The sequence below is a fragment of the Narcine bancroftii genome, chromosome 13, assembly GCF_036971445.1.
Source record: "Narcine bancroftii isolate sNarBan1 chromosome 13, sNarBan1.hap1, whole genome shotgun sequence".
Lineage (NCBI taxonomy): Eukaryota > Metazoa > Chordata > Chondrichthyes > Torpediniformes > Narcinidae > Narcine > Narcine bancroftii.
The window spans coordinates 29,706,668-29,728,469 of record NC_091481.1 but is presented as its reverse complement, the minus strand read 5'-3'; the positions used below and the strand labels follow the sequence as shown (position 1 = coordinate 29,728,469).

The window sequence follows — 21,802 nt, the reverse complement described above, 5'->3', positions numbered from 1 at the left end:
AGAAAAAGAATGGTCGATGTTTAAAGCCAGACCATTCATCAAGAAGAGACCTACCTTGAGGAAGGGCTCCAACACAAAAATTCTTTTTCACCCAGTGATGTTGCTCGACCTGCTGAGTTCTTCCAGCTTATTGTGTTTTGTTCCAGATTCTATTACCAGCAGACTGCAGTGTGTTTCAGCTAGGTGCTTTGGTCACGAGTCATGTATCATAGAAAGAGGACTTTCTGCAACCTAAACCATGCAGATGCTCAATCACCTATCTATTCTAACCCCATTGTTTTATTCAAACGCACCCCTCCCCTATTCTCTTCAACTTACTATGGATTTCTATCAGTACTGAAAAGTGCTGGAAAAACTCAGTAAATCGCACAGCATCCATGTAGAGAGCAAAAGGCAGTCAATTAGACATGAGCCCTTCATCAGGGATGATATACTGTCCAAGGGCTGAAGCCCAAAACCTTAGCTTACTTCCCATGGATGTGCATGACCTGCACATGGATGTTCTGTATCAGACCCAACATTCACAGATTTACTTGTTTACCTCCAATTGGATTTATATCACTAGCCTACACACAAGAGGCCATTCACAAGGCATTTTTAAACTGCAGCACCTAGGTAGCCCTCCTGGAACCCAGGTGTGCTTAGTGGGACAAAGGTGCTGCCAGGACCTTTTAAGCTGAGGGTGGGCAGACCAATTAAATCGCCAACCCGGTATTTAAAGGGGATCCCGCCCATGTGATGATGTGGTAAGTGATGCGTCATGCAAACTAGTCTCCCCCCCATTTCCCCCCCCCCCACCAGCTGTCAGTCGCTCCCCCACCAGTTGTTAGTCTCCTGCCCACTGTCAATCGCGCTCCCCCACCCCGCGGCAGCCGACCCCTCTCCCCTTCCCCGCGGTAGCGACTCCTCTCCCCTTCTCTGCGGCAGTGACCTCCCCCCACCTCGTGATAGCAACCTCTCTCTTCCCTCCCAATCGTGGCAGGCACTTCACCCTGTGACGCCAGCGCACAAGTGCTCACGTCACCAGAACCACCGGGTTGGCCATTTTCAGTTTCAAGCCGCAGGAGGACGCGACCTAGGGGAGTAGTACTGGGTTCCCTGACTACTTCTGAGGCAGGGCAGGGACCCGGTTGGATCGGGATGACCCTGAGTGGGTCCGTCCCTTTTAACCTGCTGCGTGAGTGGGGCACTAACCGGACAAATTGCCCCAGTTAACCCCATTTTACACGTGGCAGCTTGAAAGGGCCTACGGTGGTCAATTTAACCAACCAGATCACCCTCCTTTGGGAACCTCACAGGTTTCCACTGGAAGAACTGGCAAACTCCACACAGAGAGCACCAGAGGTCAGGATCGAACCTGCCTTTCTGGGGCTGTGAAGCAGCAGCTCTGACGCCCTTCTCAGTGCTGCTGTTCTTTCTCCTTTAAGGCAAACGTTCAAAAGGGAATCGGGTCGACTGTCCTGGAAGCAGTAACTGAAGTATTTCAATGGTATCTGAACCAAACTCGGTGAGGTGAAGGATGGAGGGAATTGCACAGTCTGCGTTTCACGTCCAAATTCTGCTTCAGGTGTTGAGGAGTGGAGAGAAATAGTCCATTTGCTTGCATTACCCCCTCCCAGAGGGCTTACATGACGTTTGGTGCGGTCCTGAACGCGAGTTGTAAACTCTTGTAAAGTGGGGCGAGCTAATGCCAACTCGGGACAAGGCGGCGGCTGCTGCCTTGGTCTCGCTTTGCACTGACGTCGTCCAACACTGCACCCGTCTGGAGGCGCCACTGTTTCCACCAGGGCACTGACCCGATCTAGCGGGGATTGATCGTGAATTCCCCGAACTGAACATCTCTTCAGCGGACTGACGTCAAAATAACACCGAGAGGTGTTGGGCTTTAAAAAGACCAGAGCCACTCGTTCCAGCAATGGGAGGCAGGGCTGCCGAGAGAGGAGAAACTCCTGGAGGCTTCGAATTCCGCCTGAGGTGCTGGCGCTGCACCCACCCAGTGAGTGAACCACCCGAGAGGAGCTCATGCGTCCCGGGCCAAAGTGAGCTGGCATCCGCCCCCCACCCCATCCCATCTCCGCTGGGAAATCCCACGAACGATATTCCCGATCAGACCTTGGGGGTTCTGAAAGTTCATTGTGTGTGTGTGTGAATGGTAGCGAAACGGTCTGTATTTGTGTCTTGTGACACGCTGTTTGGAATGAATGGCGAAGATGAGTTCGAACCCGCTTCTTCGCCTTTGACAGGGAGGGATTGTTCCGGGTTCCAGTGCAAGTTCAAGGAGGTTTGCAGCGGGCGGGTGGGTGGAAGTTTCTCCCAACATTTTCGTGCTTGCTTGCAGCTCGGCGTTTTGAAGCCATGCACTGTCTGAAACTCTCCGCCGTCCTCCTGGTCGCCTCCGTGTTCCTCAGCCGGCTGGACGGATTGCAAGCTGCCCCAAGCAGGTCTGTGCGGGTTATCGCCACTTTCACTGGGTTGACATGAAATCCATTCAGCTGGCGGCGGCTGCCAACATCCCGTTGATGTCTTGATTTGCCAATGGAAACTATCGCTAAATTGTTTTCTTATACCTATTGGTATCAGGTAGACGTTGCAGGAATATAGCAGCAAAACCACTCCGGGTCAGAGACCTTGGTATGTGATTTAGTAAAAAGAATATCACTTAATATTTACTCGCAATATTTCATACTTTTGTCTTTTTTTCCCCCAACTGGCAAAGATCTCACGAGATACAGAAACTTGTCAACTACCAGGATTGTATTGACATCAATGAATTCAACAGTAAATCATGAAAACCTGTAGACACAGTGGTTGAAGTAAGAGAACAAAATACTGGAGGAACTCAGCTGGTCGAACAGTGTCCTTTTTGTAGCAAAGGTTAAAACAAAATTCATAACCGACGTTGCAGGCTTGAGCCCTTCATCAAAGTATGAGAGAAGGTCAGCAGGTTGTCCACATTCTCTCGCACCTTGATGAAGGGCTCGAAACGTCAGTTCTGTATTTTTACCTTTGCTACATAAAGGACACTGTTCGACCAGCTGAGTTCCTTCAGTATTTTGTGTCAAAAAATTCAACACCTGACAGAAATGTTGGAGATGGTTTGCCTTGTCTTTATCACAATCTCCAGGTACAAGCCAATAGTTGCGTGAAACCCTCCATCTTTCCCCCCTTTAAATAGTTGGAATTGTTCCAGTATTTTAAACTCTGAATGCTGCTTTATGAGTATTTCAAGGCAAATGAGTTTGATCCACTGCTTTCAAATAATATTTGATAGGTTTGAGCATTGCAAGGGTTCAGATTTTAATGAACTGCTGGCGGGTATTGTTGGGAAGTCACAAAGTGTTTTGAATACAATATCAAAAATTGGTGTTTCGGTTGCAGTGCTGTTGTATTCAAATTTATTTCTTGTATCTGTGCCAGTTTTGCCTTAGGGGTTGCATCTCAGAGGATCAGAGGTTGTCAGTTCAAGCCCAGCCACTAATAATTAAGCCCATAACTCATTTAGTACAGTATTGAGGGAGAACCTCACTGGGTGAGAGATTAAACCTTGCTGCTCTCTTAGCTGGCTGTAACAAAAAAAAAACAAGGAATACCTAAACCACTGTCAAATATCAGATCGCCGTCCTCATTGTTATTTAGGGAACTTTGCTTTAGGTTATTTGCCCCTTTTCAAAAGGAGTGAATTACAAATAAAAACAGAACATTTTCTGGGGCCACTCATCAGGCCAAGCAATATCTGTGGAGAAAGAAACTGAGTTAACGACCCAACAGAAGCTTGATGGAATTTAGAAACCTTTAAAGTGAAGCTTTCTTGATGAAGTATCTTGACCTGAAGCTCTCCATTTCCCTCCTCAGAAACCCACCGAGTTTCTCTGGTGGATTTTTTTTTCTCCCCTCTAGATTCCAGTATCTGCAGTTTCATACATCTCCAAAGTGAAGCGTTCACTCTGCTTCTCCCTCCCTAGATGATAGTTGCCCTATTATTTTCTGTTGTTATTGTAGATTTCCAGCCTCGGCGGTTGTTGATCTGCTTTCTCCTATTGCCCTAATCTGTTGTAACACTTCAGCAGTGAAGTATCCATGTTTATTTAGTTGAGAAAGAAGTAACAGAAGTTTAAAGTCACAATTATTTGACACCACACCTACTGAAGTAACATTTTCTCTGCAGCACTCCATCTGGGTTAAGGGCTTAATCCGCCAGAATAGGAATTTAACTCACAACCTTCTGATTCTCTGAAATACAAGAGGTCCCACAGTGACCAGGAGATATCAAAATGCCCCATTACAATATTTTTAACTTTAAATACTGAAATAAATCAAAGTTAAGGTCTGAATCAAATTTTGTAGATGAGTTTTTTTTTTCCAGTTAATGCCTTCTCGTAAAGGTTTAATATCTACTATTTATGAGAAATTGTTATGTTTAAAACTGACTTCACTAATTAAAATTTAAAAATTGCTTGGAAACAGGATTTAAATTTGACTATATCAGATTTGGATTGGGACACAATTCTTAAATTGGTTAATACTTCTTCGCATATGTGTTCGTCATTGCTCATTACAAATTAAGGTGATACACAGAGCACATGTGTTGAAGGTTAGAGTGTCTATTTTTTGTTACACTGAGTCCCTGTTGTGACAGGTGTAAGAGCAGAGAAGCATCATTCTGGGCATTCTAGTCTAGAAAAATACTGGAGAGGTTTTCTGCAATTTGTCCACAATTTTTAATATAGATTTAGTATCTAGTCCTTCAATTTAATTGGAGGGAATGATTCTTCCTTGTCCCCGGTTCAGAGTTGCGCCATCTCTTTTGCCTCCCTTTTGGAGAGGAGCGTGATTTGACTTAAATGGAAGGATACTGCCCTGCCTACTCATGATCGGTGACTGTGTGACATCAATGTCCTGTTTGAACATGGAAAAGGTTCATTATTCAGTTAATAATATAGATAGAGGGTTTCAGATGCTGTGCTGATCACAGACGGCTCACTTTCTTATTTTATAATTTCACTTCAATGTAACTGAATTGTCTTTTCCTTGTTCTTTTTCACACTTTTTTTCCCCTCTCACTTCATTTTTCCTTTAAGGTTAATCATATATAGCATCCGGAAATGCTATGAGGGAAGGGTATGGAGTTTTTTTCTTTTTGTTTTGTCTCTCATTTTTCTTTTCCTCTCATCTTTTGCTTTTTTTTCTCTTTTTTATTTCCTTTTTTCCTATTTATTAGTTTTTTTAATTATTTGGACTATAAATTATGGATGTTTTACAATTTATGTTTGCTTTTGATAAAATGGACATTTTCTGTGGAGAAAGAAACTGAGTTAACGACCCAACAGAAGCTTGATGGAATTTAGAAACCTTTAAAGTTAATTATGTATAACTATCCATATCATTTTATTGCATTCGTATTATAAGCTCTCTATTAAAATTAATAAAAATGTTTTATAAAGAAAAGAAATAAATCAATGTTGAGGATGTGCCTTAATATTGAGAACTAAACCAGCAATACTGGAAGTAAGGCCACATTCCCAGTAGTGTTCCAAAATCAAGAAATACATGGCACAACCATAGAGTAACATCAGTCTTTGTAATTAATCGGCTGGGAGTAAATAATGCATTTTCCTGAATCCCACTTTTCCTCAAAGTGGCTTGTTTTTTTTTATGCAGGAGATTTCAGTTGAAGAAGGAAATTGGGAACGAATGCACTAGAGAGAACATTTTGAGATCAGTGGATATTTTTAATCAAGGAAAAATGTATCTTTAGTTAAAATGTGTAATGAACTATAAAATTTTAAACTAAGCTTTAAATAGAACTGCTGCCCTCCAAGCAGCCCAAATTAGTTCCTGTTTCTTATGTTGTTTATTGTTTCCCATCAAATCAGGTACTCTTTCGCTCCCAGTGGCCCAGGTGCTGTGCTCCGTGACTGGGACTCGAGGCAGATTCCTGTGGTGAGGAAGCGGTATCCCACTAGCTGGTCAGCTGCTTTACCAGCACAAGAGCTTCTTAAAGCAAAGAGGTATTTTCACCAGAGCCTGCATGAGCCTAAATAATTTTCACTCCACTGCACAGCATCCTGACCAATTGAAATGAATTGTTTCATAGTCACATGCCCTGAAATTTAATAAATACCTTCGGTTTGCATGCTATCCAGGCAAGACTTGTCCATCAGCCAGACTGATAATAACAAATAAATAAGGCAACACTGTAAGGAAGAATCTTTAAATAATTCAAATTGTGCAGAATCTAAAAAAAAATATGGAAATGTAATACAGGGTAAAGAGAAAAGGACAGTTTAAAGAACCATGCAAGGACATCATCTTCTGCCAGTGTAATATTCATTTGAGAGTTTGTAAACAGCAAGCTTTGCATCTGAAGGTTTGTGTCTTCAAGCAAATGTACCTCTGCCCAATGCAATGAGAGAGAAGAGAGCATGACTGGGGTGGGATGAGTCCTTCAGCTGCTTTCCTGAGACAGTGGGAAGTATAAATAATGGTCTAAGGTAGCTCACAACTTTTCAGTTTCTTGCGGTCTTGAGTAGAGCAGTTCCTGCACCAAGCTCTGATGCATCTGGATAGGTTTTCTTCTCTGATGCATCTGTAACACTTAGTCCTAGGCTTCTAGGAAAGTAGTCATTGGTGCACTTTTAGTTGCAACATCAGTGTATTTGGACCAGGACAGGTTGTGGTGATATGCACCCGAAGATCTCCACCTCGACTCTGTTGATATATACAGGATGGTCATCGCTGTTTCCTGACGTCAACAACCACCTCTTTAGTTTTGCTACCTTGAGGAAAAGGTTGTCACCCTGACACCTTGCCACCAGACTTTCCGTCTCCTTCACACATCCATTCTCCTTTGACTCTTTTTAGAATATAAACACAAGAACACAAGAAAATAGGAGCAGAGTAAGCTCAAACATGGAAAGTAATTTGCAGAGCATACACAAGATTGACCTTTCTTTTCTCAAGTCGACTTTCATACTTGAACTCGTTTCTTTTTAACTGGACTGTTGGGATGTCACAAATGATTTGGCTATCAGAATGGAAGTTGGACATGGTTTGCATTTCCTCACCCAACCTGCTGCCACTTCCACTCCCTCCCCCTGCCCCCAACCCACAATGCTTCCACCTGTACGCACCCAAATTTAACTCTGGTGTGTTGCAACAGTAAAGGAAATTTTGATCTATTTTATTACAATTGTTGGGTTTTTTTTGTTATTTCGTGATTTGCTAAAACAACAGAACTACATCTAATTACAATAGTATTTCCTTTCCAAAATCATTTTCAGGAAATTCAGAGAAATTAAAATGGTCACTCGTTAATTGGTTGATGTATTAAAGAGATCCCACCTTATCTGATCCAAGATCGCTATTGACAGTACATGAAATTGAGAAGTTTGGTTAATAATCAACAAATAAATAATATACAAAGCTACAAAGTTAAATCGGTTGAGTTCACACAAGTCATATTTAAACTGTGTGGTGGTGTGGTCACACCACAATTTGAAAATGCCATTGGAATAAATATCATGTGAATAAACACATTTAAACATACCGCTGCTGTGATAAGTCTGATTTATGAGGTAAACTGTGCCATTTAAGAAAACACATTAGTTAAACACAAAAACTACAGATGCTGGAATCTTGAGCAAGCAACCAGGACGAGCTCAAAGCTGGAGGGACTCCACTGGTCAGGCAGCATCCATGGAGAGAAATTGACAGTGAACACTTTGGGTCAAGACCTTTATCCCAAACTGAATCTCAAGTATTGCTAAAGGGTCCTGACTCAAAACAGTGACTGTCTGTTTCTCTCCATGAATGCTGCCTGACTAAATGAGCTGTTTTGACTTCCTTGAGAAGTACAAGAATGAATAGGTCCACAAATATAACTGAAATCCAGAAGATTAATTTGTAAGACAACAAGGACACAATCAGTCAAAAATAAGGCACACTTGGTTTGAATAAAAATTAAGTTCTATTTCATTCAACAAGATTAACATTTTCTAAGTGAGGCAAAAAAAATCCCTGGATGTGTTTGAAGACCATTTGGGGATCACTTTTGCACCTAAATAACTGATTTAAAGTGGGATGAAAGGAACACTTGCTTATAGATACCATATATTTTGCCATATAAGTTAAGCAGTAGATAAAGTCAACCCTACCTCAAACCCCCCCCCCCCCCACCAGAACTTCAGCCTCATTTTAATGGTTTTCTGATATATCTGGCACACGTCGACCCCCATTTTTGATAAAAAATTTCGGGCTTCATGACTCAACTTGAATGCCGAAATATACGGTATCTTGACCTGCAAAGAGGAACAAGGCTAGAAAAGGTATTTTGGGGCAGCTAAGGATCAATAGCACAGATATGGCATGCCTGGTAATGCTTGGGATGCTCTTGTCTTAATGTCTAAGACACGACCCTCCCATGTCTGGTTGGAAAATGTGCCTTCATAAAAAGAGGTTTCAGCTGAGTGGAGCTTACTTGTTATATTTGCATTCAGTGGCAGATTAACTACCACCCGGGCCCTAGGCTAAGCTTTAGTAGGGTCCCCTGACCTTGCCCCCTGCCCCATGGCCCCCACCCTTCTTTGAATAAAATGAAATTGTTCTAATTATTAGCTTTTTGGTGTGATACCCTCACATATTCTAAATTTATCTGCCAAGTATGTGCTGGGAATACACCAGTTGGTGTTTGGATGGAGGAGGGGAGGAAAAACTTCATTAAAATCAAGTAAAACTTTACCTTACAGAAGCTGTCTGCTAGCCCCGAATAATTTGAGAAGTCTGATGGTTACAAAAGGATAAATAAATTCCAATAAAAGTCTCGGTACAGAACAACAGAGAAGGGAGAGTCTTTTTTAAACACTGCACTGCACTTCTGTGACGGGTGGACCCAGGACTAATGCGAGCCCATATTGACAAATGGTTACATTGGTGTACCAGTAGTTGTGACAGGGCCCCTTACCTTCAGCCAAGTTAATCTGTCTCTGCTTAGGTTCATTCTTTAACTAAGATTGGCATGGCTCAGTTTAAAATGGGGAGGCCTTTGCCATTTAGTTTTATCAATGCTGGGATCTCTCCTTTTCAATAGAATTAAATAAATATTTACTGATCATGGAATCAGTGGAAAAATCTGTTATTTAGATTCACATTCTCTCTACTCAAAAATATTGTGGTGTATATGAAAACAAAAGAGTGATTTAAAAACTATTTTAAATAGAACTTAACATCACAGTCCAGGCCTTTTATGCCAGCCTATTCCACATCCATTGAATTGTTCCTTATCCCATTCCCATACTGCTCTATTTTTCTTACTAATATTGGCAAATATTTTTTGCATCCAAGTCTTAAAGAAGGGTTTTAATTTAGAATGGCTGCAATAGTATCACATTATTTTATACTTGTTATTCTAGCATTATTTTTGTAGTACTACCTATGCTTAGCAGTCAGGAACAATCTTGGGATTGAAGATTAAATCTTGGGCTTCAGGGAGTTTACTTTACTCCATGAAGACCCACACTCAATTTAAATATTTAGATTTCTGTTTGATCAGCATATCAAAGGTAGGAAGTAAGGATTGATATAGAGTTGAGGAACTGAACAAAGGAATAGGATAGAGAGGCTGAATGGTCAATTATCATTCATAAATTTCCTCTTGTGTTTAAATTAAATTAGACCCTATGAGTCTGTGTCACCCAAATTAAACCTCATTAACAGAGAAAAACCCCACGCAGGAGCAGGAAGAATGGAGAAACTCCTTACAGACAGTGTGGGATTAGAAACCCCGGTCCCGATTGCTGGTGTTGTCAAGGTGTTGCGCTAACCGCCTACTAGCGTCATGTTACAATAGGGTGAGCGGGTGCATGTGCATGTATTTTCTCAGGTTATTTCTTGAATAGCCAAGCTAACATAACTGAATATAATTACTCTAATTCATTCAATTTATTTCTTTAATTTCTCCTTCCAGCTTTCGTGTGAAAAAGAGAAAATGCAACACTGCCACCTGTGTGACACAACGTCTAGCAGACTTTTTGAGTCGTTCCAACACCTATCTGGGTACCTTTTACACACCAACAGATGTGGGTTCAAACACTTATGGCAAGAGAGATGGCGTGGGACTGGACAACAAAGAATTCCTAAGTTATTTCCAACGTTAGAATTGAGAGAATCCTGGGTCTTTTGTTAAAGTTAGTCGATTCTTGCTCTAGCTGCAGTCTCGGTAGAGAATTAAGGGTTCATCTGTTTTTGAATTTCAAGCAGTTGTGCTCCATTTCTCTGTTCCTGGCTGTTTTTGCATTGGAACAACTGTAAGTTCCCTGCATGTTTTTAATTTAAAGAAACCTGCTGGTACTACATGAATTAATTGTAATAACTAAGTTATTTGGAGTTTATTAAAGACAAATACTGAAAAATTTTTTTAAAGCTGGGCTATATTTGTATTTCTATGTGGGTAACATTGTTGGACTTGTGTGAAATACATATCTGCTGAACAGCAAGGTGCGTGACATGTGCAGAAACCCAGTATTTCTGCTTAGAAATTTCCAAGCCTGATGACAGACAAATCCAAGTGTCTGGTATCTCTTTTGCTGATGCAGCATGCACTGTTTCAGTCTTTAAGGGTGTCTTCAAAGAAGACAAAAGCTGGGATTCAGTGGTGCTGATAAGTTCTCTTGAGTGTTACCAACTATGAGCCTCCATTCTGATCCTTTCTCCACCTCCATCTCCTCAATGCACCCTCAACTCTTCCCCATGCTTCTCCCCCCACCCCCCCCCCCCCCCCATCTCTCTGGGTCTGCAGATCTACCTAGATCTGGATCTGATCCAGTTGAGTTTGGTTATATAACTGTGAAATGGACTTCACCACAAGTTCAGTCAACAACATATGAAGGATTGGAGTCTAGGGGACAACCAGACCCAAAGCAGATCCAGACCTGCTAATCTGGTTCCCTGGTACTCTCTCGTCTTGCAAGATTACATTGTAATGGATTATATGTCTTACACCTGTGACCACCACCAACTCTCGACAACAAACCATGCAAGTTGTTTGATGTGGGGACACAGTGCCACAATCTGCTGAACTACTGTTTTACAACTCCAACATCAAGGGTTCAATCCTGACCTCTGCTGCCACATCGGTTTCCTTTGGATGCTCCAGTTTCCTTTCATTACATAAAGTCATACAGGTTGGCCACTGTAAAATGCAAAGTGTAAAAATGAGTAATATTAATTAGAGGATTTCATGGAACTATGGGGACAATGAGTTATAGGGAAATTAGTGCAATGGAATGGGATTGCTCTGAAAAATAGCATAAGCATAATGGGTTGAATGGCCTCTAATGAAAGGAGTAGATTCATATAATCATGAAGCCATAGAACACTAGCATTCCCAAGGCTTGTGCAGGACAGAGACATTGCATTTCATGACTGCACATCATAGAAATGGGCTCGTTGCTGAACTGTTATTCTGTCTCATCCCATTGACCATATTCCTCCATATCCCTCCTAGTCATGTATCTACCAAATCATTCTTAAATGTCAAATCGAGCCCGCATTCACCACTTCAGCTGGCAGCTCATTCCACACTCACCATATGAAGTTCCCTCTAATGTTCCCTTTAAACATTTCACCTTTTACCCTCAACTCCTGTAATTCTTGACTCACCTAACTTCAGTGGAAAAAAGCTTGCTTGCATTTATTCTATCTATGCCCCTCATAATCTTCCCTCATTCTGTGATGGTCCAAGGAATAAAGTACAGATATATGTAAACATTACTACTTAGATTTAGTGGCTTTTGTCCATGAAAACAAGTCCTCAGTTGCTCCTGTTTCCTGGCACCATATTCTCCTGCACCAGGAGGGGATTTGAACCATTTTAATAACACATGAAAATCAACCAAAAGTTTGGCATTTCTCTGTGTATTTCAGGTGCATTACACTGGCTACACTTGGGGTGGAGAAGAGCAGACCCAAGTTCATATCTGGAAATGTTCTTCACTCAGCTGCCAGTGAATTAGCAGTCAGTTACGAAATGCAATGTCCCTTTCCTGCACAAACCTTGGACTGTCAGATGGCATACCAATCCCTTTTCATATGCACTAAATATCTGGATCCCTCTGAGTTCCATTCTTGTAGATTGTCATATTTAGTTTCAGGACTTCTTCAAAAGGTACAAACGAACAGAAGTCAGTACAAAAAACCCTGGCGAACGAAGCAGCTAGAGCAACACAGGGTGCCAGTGATCTGGGTTTGCATCCGGTACTGTCAGGAGCTTTTAGATTCTCCCTGACACCATGTAGGTTTCAACTGGATGATCCAGCTTTCTCCCACCCTCTAAAACCATATGGGGTTGGTAGATTAATTGGTGTATTTGGTCAGCACAAGCTTATGGGCCAAAAGGGCCTGTAACCATGTTGTATCTTTGGGGGGAAAAAAGGCTCGCCTCCAACAAATTTCCATCAAAGCAATATCAAGTGCATAATGATCTTACTTACTAATATTTCCTCAATTGTTGGGAATGAGCAACAGAATGCAAGCTGTATAAATTCACTGTGCCGTGTTCATGTTTTTAACTGACTCACACTCTCACTGAATGTCTCATGCAGGTTCATTTTAGCCTAATTGCTTGTTGGGAAATTTAAACCACTGCAAAGTAATATCATGTAAAATGGGCAGCAAATTTGATTCTGTCAGTTCCTAGACAAGGGCAATCGGTTAATTACCTTTTAGGGCCTTTTACAATTTCACACTGCTTGTCAAAAGGGAGAGAATAATGGTTCTCTGATCCATAGCTTAAGTGTATTCACTGTGTAGCCGATATTACTCTTGAGCAGGGGTTGCTGAGCTCACAATGGGTTTCTGTTCCAGTGGTGCTGGATAAAGATTTTCACTCCTCAGTTAGTTAAACCACTGCACGTCAGGTTCCTGAGAGGAATGGATGATAATCTCCAAGTCTAGAATTAAGGCACAGCTGTATTCAGCTATTTGTATTAAAGCTACATTTGATCCTTTAAGGGTCAAGATATTAGATCTACTTGTAGAAATACTGAAGGATAAAATCTGGTCTTTCTCTAAAAATTGCTAACTATACCTTTATCCAGACATTGTTGTTAATAAGACACTCGAGGTACGTTTCAAGTTCAAGTCTATTGTCATCTGACAAAACAGCATTACTCCAGACCAAAACACACAATTACATTTCTCACACAACACCTAATAATCACATATACTTAAAATATAAAATAAATATGCATGAATATTCGGTAATGATTTACTCAATTTCATTAATAAGAGACCAAGGTTACAGGATGTGTCTCACAGGATATCATTCAGTATCATGTGATAGGAAGATTTTATTGGATTTTTAAATTAATTCACACCAATTGTGTAAATTCTAAAAGCATGTTATTTTCAGTTGTGGCAACATTAATGTAACTGCTTTTCACATCCACTGTCCTATGCCAAGTGTCTCAGTCAGCAAGGATGCGTTCATACTATTGAGAAGCTGAAGAAGGAAACTTCTAATCTCTCAGCATCAACATTCAGGAATTCTGTTTAGTACACTCCAGATTATGCCTATGGTTGTTTGTAGCATTCTGACTCACAATGTTTTACATAATAGTGTTCATTTTAGTTTCTGTTGCTTTTACCAATAATTATCAAGGTTTAATCAGTAATTTGTATTGTTGAATGGTTGGCTTGCCCTGATGCTAAACCGGAATATCTTGTTGGATCTTAGATTAGTTTCTGTGTCCAGAAATGGTGGTTTTCTCCCAGTAATTCAACTCTGCACACTTACCACATGTAGTCACGAATGGTTGAGGGAAATTAAGAAGCTAATGGAAAAATGAGGCTCCAAATATATCCGTGTCTTCATTGATGGCAGAGTACAGGAAAGATTGAAACACTTGCAACTGTGTTCAGCCTGAATTCTGAACAGATACTCCCTCTGGGCTTCCTCCTTGGATTCTCACAGAAGCCAGTCTCCAGATGATTGGATTCGTTCTTCATAATATCAGAAGCATTGAGAGCATTGGATTCAGCTTACAACATCTCAGCTGCAGAACCAAAGACCTGTACTCCCAATATTGTCAGCACAGCTGTTCCAGCACAGTTGCAACACTGGTAACTCCCCATCAATATGGAAAATGTCTGGTTTCCAAAAAGTGGGACAAATTCTATTCAGCTAATCACCTTCCAATAGTCTCTTCCCAATTATCAGTGAAGTAATGGAATGTATCATCAACAGGGCTGTAAAACGGTATTTACTCACAGCTAACATTAATTGATGCCTGGTTTGGATCTTACCAGGAACATTTGGTCCCGGATCTCCTGAAGAGTCCTGGACTAAAAATAGTCTAAATACTAAGAGCTGACCTGCTTCAAGGTATCCTTGTAAAATAGAAAAGGAGAATGAGGAAACAAATGGTAAAACTAAACAAAAATGGGAACAAGATCTAAACATAAACATAAAGAATGAAACATGGGAGAAGTTATGCTTCGGAACTATGAGAAATACAATAAACACGAGGTTACGTATGATACAATATAACTGGATACACAGGGTATACATTACACCTCAAAAGTTAAATAAATGGGACCCAACAGTATCTGACAGATGTTTTCGCTGTAAAAAGGAAATGGGAACAACAATTCATGCAATTTGGACATGTGTGAGAGTGGAAAGATTTTGGGAAGATCTAAACCAGATTTTAAATAAAATCACAAAAAGCAATATACCAAAAAACCCAGAGATCTTCCTCCTAAGTAACATAAAAAACAAAGAATTTGGACTTGATTTGGATGGAGCACAAAAAAGATTTGTTAGGATAGCCCAAGCTGTAGCAAAAAAATGTATTATGTCAACCTGGAAATTAGAAGATAACTTGAGAATACAACAATGGTATATAGAAATGAATAAATGTATTCCATTAGAGAAAATAATCTATAATTTAAGTGATAACATTACAATATTTGAACAAATATGGGAGCCATACATGAAACACAATAGAGAAAACCTACCGTGGACATCTACCACCTAAAATTACAGAAGGAGAAGAGAGTGAAAAGAACTGACTCAGTGGAATTTCTTGTTTATTTTTATTGAGTGACAACATTGTTTGACGGGTTTAATGTATCTTAGATTCTGAACTTTAAATAAATGGGAGGGGAGGTGAGGGAGGGGAGGAAGGAAGAAAACGACACTGTATATATTTAAGAAGGAAAATGTATGCATGTTGATCAATATGGTTTATAGTGTGAAAAATAAAAAAATTAAATAAAAAGGTATCCTTGTAAAATCATTGGGCATCAAAGGGACAACACGTCAATAACCCACACAAAGGAACTTGATTATGGTTGTCAAGGGTCAATCATCCAAGCATCACTGCAGTATTTCCTTAAAAGCAGGTCTCTTGCCCAAACTATCTGCAGATACATCATCAGTAACTTTAATTGTGTCCATCATGTGGAAATGTTCACTCATGATTGCACAGTGTTTTATTGTGTTCACAAATATGTAGCCCATCTCTGCATGCAGCTGGACACCATTCAGGGGATGGTTTGCTGATCAGCAAGTTACATTCATGCCACAAAGTGCCAGGCAATGACCAGGCCCAATTGCCAACCTGGACATTCAACAACCCTGACTGTGCCACACTTGCAATGATTTGCCAGGGTTTGAGTTCAGCAGCTCTCAGAGGCTGGGACCCTCCTCCTAATGATTCACTGCTGCAAGCTGAAGGTCCTCTTGCTATCTGCAAGGTGTAAATCAGTTCTATGATGGAATCACCTCTGGATAAACTCCAAGACCTGGGCCTTAATTGTATATAAGAAATCCTGGATTTCTTCACCTCCAGACCCCAATCAAATCAGATTAGCAAAAAACATTTTCTCCACAAGCACTGGAGCGCCATAGGGATGAATGCTTAGCCCCTAACTCCACTCATTCTATACCTATGACTGTGGCCAAGTACAGCTGATAACAGTAGTGGGCTAAGTAAAAGGTGGCAAAGAGTCAGCATACAGGAAAACAATTGAAAACCTAGCTGGATCAAGGACAACCTCTCACTCAATGTCAAGAAGACAAAGAAATAATTTGTTGACTTTAGGAAAGGAAAACTAGAGGAATATGACCCAGTAATCAATGGGGAATCAGAGAGTCAACACATTCCTGGCTGTCACTATCTTGGAGGAAATGTATAGGTCATTACGGAGAAAGCACAACAGTTTGCCCTGCTCAGAGTATGCGGAGGTTAAGTATGTCATCGAAAACCTTAGCAAACCTCTACAGGTATGTGGTGGAAAATGTGCTGATGGTTGAATCACAGCTTGGTACTGAAGTACTAAACCTCTGAGCAACATATCCCCCAAAAGGTAATAGACTCAGCCCAGTCAAGGCAAAACAGTCTCCACCATTGAGCACGTCAATATGGAATGTTGCTGTTGGACAGCAGCATTAACTAACAAGAATCTGCACCACCCAGGACATCCTTCACTGGTGCTTTCAGGAAGGAGGTTCAGGTGCCACGGACTTGTACCACCAGTTTAGAGAATAGTCATTGCCCCTCAACTATCGTACACTTGAACCTTGGGGTCCGATAGGGAGATAACAATACTCATTTAGAGATCATTTAAGGACTCATATGCTTGCTATTTATTACTGTATATTTATATGTACATCCAGCTTGTTTACAGTTTATAGTCACTAGTATAGAAATTTCTAAGCCCAGCAGAAAAAATGTGATGTCATATATGTACACTGACAATAAAATTGAACTATGAAGTTTGAACTTTGAATGCAGAAGCTCAATAACAGCCAGGACAAAGCAACCCCCATTAACCATCCTCAATATCCAATGTATATATGTGTATGATTCAAATACACGATATCTAATTTTTTTCTAAACTTAAATAGGACATAATATGAGAGAACCATTGAAACCCTGTGGAGGTCTAGAATCTTTCCATTTGAATAAGATATGGCTCTTCTAGCCAACAATGGAGAGAAGGCCACAACCTGTTGTGCAGGAATAGAAATACTTCCTATGTCTGGTTCAATAACCCCAAAAAGAGCAGTTATTGGATGGGGTCATAGCTCCACAAAATACAATTGAAACCATAATAAAAATACCTTTCCAATAGATTCCTAAGGATGGACAAGACCACAACTAAGAGTCAATGCAGCAATATCAGATTTGCATCTGTCACAAGGAAGGCTAATATTAGAAAAGATACAAGCCCCCTTTACTTTGGACATGTGAACATGATGCACCACTTTGAATTGGATTAATGAATGTTGAGCACATATTGAAGATGTATTCACCAGTTTAAGAACCTTGTCCCATAGATTCTCTGATAAGGGTCTTGCAAGTTCCAATTCCCAAGCCTTTTTAACCTTATTGTGAAATACTGGACACAACTTCAATATATAATTCCAATCTTTTCTGAGAAGGATTCAATTCAAAAATATTATTAACTAAATCTGGTGGATATACAAATGGAAAGTTCAGTAATATGGTACAAAAAATTTCTAATCAGTAAATATCTAATAAAATTAATATTTGGTAACAATATTGCAAATCTTGTTCCAATTTAGGAATTTTTTAAATTTAAAAATACTCTTTTATCTAGTCCTATCTCTAATCATTTGTTTCAACCATCAATAATTGATTAATCCTTTTCTATAAGGAAAATCAAAGGTATTATTTCTTTTGTAAATTTCATTAAGGAAGGTTGTTTAATGTATTTTCAACAGCTGGCAAGTCTTAATAGATGCTTTTGAGATTACCAGAAAAGTTGACAGTGGAAAAGCTGTGGATGTTGTCTACATGCACTTCAGAAAGCCCTTTTCAAGGTCCCATAAGAGAGATTAGTCATGAAGGTTTATACACTCGGTATTCATGATGAAGTAGTGAACTGGATTCAACATTGGCTGGACAGAAGAAACCAGAGTTGTGGTGCATGTGGCTTCTCAGAGTGGAGGCCTGTGACTATTGATAAGCTTCAGGGATCAGTGCTGGGAACATTGATGTTTGTCATCTTTATCAACGATCTGGATGACAATGTGGTGAATTAGATCAGCAAGTTTGCAGATGAGCAAAGATTGGAGGTGTTGTGGACGGCTAAAGCTTGCAGAGGGATCTGGACCAGCTGGAAAAATGATCTGAAAATGGTGGATGGAATTTAATGCAGAGAAGTGTGAGTTGTTGCATTTTGAAAGAACTAATCAAGAAAGGACATACACGTTAAATGGTTGGGCAATGAGGAGTGAGGTAGAACAGAGGGATCTGGGAATACAGATACATAATTCCCTGAAAGTAGCATCGTGGGTGAATAATGTTGTAAAAAGAGCTTTTGGCATATTGACCTTCATAAATCAAAGTATTGAATATATGAGCTGGGATGTACAGGAAAGATATCAATAAGGTAGAAAGAGTGCAGAGAAGATTTACTGTGATGGTGCCTGGCTTTAGGAACTGAGTAGCAGGGGAAGGTTAAACAGGTGAGGACTTTATTCCTTGGAGCGTAGAATGATGGGAGATTTGATAAAAGAATTTAAAATCATGAGAGGAGTACAAACACAGTAAATGCAGGTAGGCTTTTTGCACTGAGGGTAGATGAGATACAAACCAGAGGATATGGGTAAGGGTGAAAGATGAAAAGTTTAGGGGAAACATGAAAGAGAACTTCTTCACACAAAGTGGTGAATGCAGTTTAAGTGGTGAATGCAGGCTCAATTTTAACATATAGGAAGTATTTGGACAGGTACATAGATAGGAGAAGTATGGGGGATTATGGACTGGGTGCAGGTCAGTGGAACTACAAAGGAAAATGGCTAAAAGGACCAGTTTCTGTGCTGTAATATTCTATGGTTCCAACTTCTTCACACAGAGAGTGATGGGTGTGTGGAAGGAGCTGCCAGTTGAAGTAGTAAATGCAGGCTCAATTTTAACATTTAAGAAGAATTTGGACAGGTACATAGATAGGAGGGGTATGGAGAGCTATGGACTGGTTGCAGGTCAGTGGGACTAAACAGAATAATAGTTCTGAAGGGCCAAAGGGCCTGTTTCTATTCTGTAATGTTCTATAGTTCTATGGCAGGTGCTTGCAGGATTCCCTCAAGCTCATTCCAACTATATATTGCTGGTTCTTTTTCATAGCCGATTCAGAATCCTGGACTCCTTGCATTATGGATTACCTTCATCAAAGGATTGCAGCAGTTTAAGAAGGTGGCTCACTACCTTCTCAAGGGCCATTAGAGATAGACAATAAGTGCTGGGCTTGCCAGCAAAATGTAGATCTCATAAAAAAATTTTTTTAATCCTTGTACCTCTGATCTATCTCAACCTTGCTTCTCTTTTTCAGATACAATTTTGTGATACTTTAAGAAAAAAATAATTCTGCTCCTTCAATTCATATTTATAAGCTAGCCCTGTTTGCTATTTAATGCAACCACACATGGGATTGGCTCACATAGGTGACTTGATCAGCATGGACGATTGGGGTCAAAGGGCCTGTTCCTGTGTTCTGCAGCTCTATGACTCTATAACTGTGAATCTAAGTAGTTAAGTTACATGCATTTTCTCATCACTGATCCTCTCAGTTCAGACAGACTCTCTCTTATGACTTATCTTAACCTCCAATTCCAGTTCAGTTCCTCATTATTTTCTTCTCTGAATAATACAACTCTGAATAATCTGGTGTTGGTTCCATCCCCATAATTAATCTCAATAATTTCCAGCATCCAGTGTATGTTTTCCACCTTTGTCTCAATAAAGGGTCCTGACCCGAAATATTCACTAGCCATTCCTTTCCATGGATGCTACCTGACCCAATGAGCCCCTACAGCCTTTCATTGTTTCCTCCATATTACAACATCCAACATTCTTTGTGCCTTTATGACGACTGAAAAGGTTTCACCATTCGAAGAGGGAAAGTGGAGTTAACAAGATATGGCCCATGAACAAATGTGTGTGTGTGTGTGTGTGTGTGTGTGTGTGTGTGTGTGTGTGTGTGTGTGTGTGTGTGTGTGTGTGTGTGTGTGTGTGTGTGTGTGTGTGTGTGGAAAACCACAAATCATTTTAAAGCTTGAATTAAGGTATCAGTTCAAAAAGGTGGGCCTTCTCAATTACATGGCATATATGATTTAGCACACAAAGTGATGACTCACCTGCCCTCCAAAGTGGTGCCAAAGGTTATTTGCAGCATATTAGCTGAAAGGATTCTCATATAAGTGCAGCTATTTATGCCCACAATTTTGAATAAGAATATTGGCACCTTTTCTGTGTCATCAGCCATCATTATCAACCTAGAATTACCAGCAATAATCATTTATGCTATTGTCAGAATGTGCATTAGAGTTATTGATTTCCTTGAAGTTTCTTTGCAGAATAGTGGAAGTCTGTGTTTAATATCAGGTAGATATCCCAGATGCTCAGCTGTTACCTCAGAGCTTGTCTTTTCTGGGAAAACATATTTTCAAAGAATTGCTGGGCATAAGTATTAGCTCCAGGAAACATACAAGAGAGGGAAAGACAGAGAGAGGAACATAATTCTACTAACCTTATTAAGCCAACTATGTGGATGTGTTGCCTCAGAATCTTATTGAATTATGTGAACAAATGGATACTGTGTACATTTTATTAGGGACTCTTCTTTGACATTGTATGTGCACCCACAAAAGAAGTGAAAGTTTCTCTAGATAAATTGTCCCATCTATTCGACCAAAGCACTTGCCCAATCTTTGCAATAAGAGTCCACTTTCTTTTAAGCTATCGTATCCAGGAGAGGGAGGACAGAACTAAAGAGCTAGAACGAGAGCGCGAGAAACCCACAGTACAACTATTGAACTCCCGTACTTATTTGTGAACAAAGCCATATGAGGAAACAGGAGTGATCATTTACTTCCCAAAGGCATAGGAACAATTAAACATTCCAGTCAAAATTTCATGGACGATGTTTCACAGATATCTATTTAATATCAGCTTGCAGTAAAACTTCTCTACAAACTTGCCAGAATGACCATTTAACACATCTTCAATTTAATTATTGAACCTTCTTGTTTCATTAATCTGCCTTTAAATGTTGCTGTTAAATTATTCTGTGTGGGATTCCTTTAAATGTTTATACAATTCCACTAACTATATTCCCTAATACTTACTGCAGCATAAATGTATTTTGTAATTTTGGATGTTTCTTTTTTTGAAGAATGATAGCACATATGTAATCTCTGGATTACATATATCACAATGGTAGGACATTCCAGAGACCTTCTGCCTCTGAAGAGATGTGTAGTTGTCGGTTTACAACTGAAAAATGTTGCTGATCTTTGTAAGTTTTTTCTTTAATAAAGCACTTTGTCTAGTGAAACAGTTATCCACAGTAATTGAGAGAGGTACTGAGACAAAAACTACAAGGTATTGCAATTTGCAACGTCTCATGGTATTTTTAGTTTTAACTGTTAATTGCCAAAGACTTGGGACAACCAAATTTTTTATAATGATTGACCCATGATTTTCATATCAACAAATCAATTTATCACTTCAGCAACTAAGTAATTATATTCATAATTATCAGGAAACCAAGCAAAGCTTATAATTGCTAACAGAGGCTGTGTGATCTTTCAAAATGTTGAACACCAAATCCAATATTGTACAAAAAAATAGAGGGATATGAGTGTGTGGTAGGGAAGGGTTATATTATTGTGGAGTAGGTTTAGAACTCAGCACAACATCGTACACTGAAGGGCCTGTACTGTGCTATAATATGTTTTATACCATCAACTTGTAACATGTGGGTTTAAAGTAATAAT

At 40.0% G+C, this 21,802-nt stretch overlaps 1 protein-coding gene across 2 annotated transcripts; it reads left to right on the top strand.

Moving 5' to 3' along the window:
- The first annotated feature begins 1,844 nt into the window (after nucleotides 1-1,844).
- On the top strand, nucleotides 1,845-10,406 carry LOC138747975 (islet amyloid polypeptide). 2 transcript variants are annotated; one of them, XM_069907635.1, is made up of 4 exons: nucleotides 1,845-2,039; nucleotides 2,339-2,441; nucleotides 5,874-6,008; nucleotides 9,962-10,406. In XM_069907635.1, exons 1-4 carry the CDS (start codon nucleotides 1,916-1,918, stop codon nucleotides 10,149-10,151), a joined length of 552 nt encoding a protein of 183 aa, XP_069763736.1. In that variant the 5' UTR covers nucleotides 1,845-1,915; the 3' UTR covers nucleotides 10,152-10,406. The 2 variants fall into 2 exon arrangements, with proteins under 2 accessions (XP_069763736.1, XP_069763737.1); XM_069907636.1 differs by having other exon boundaries at nucleotides 1,911-1,996.
- Nucleotides 10,407-21,802: the final 11,396 nt, after the last annotated feature.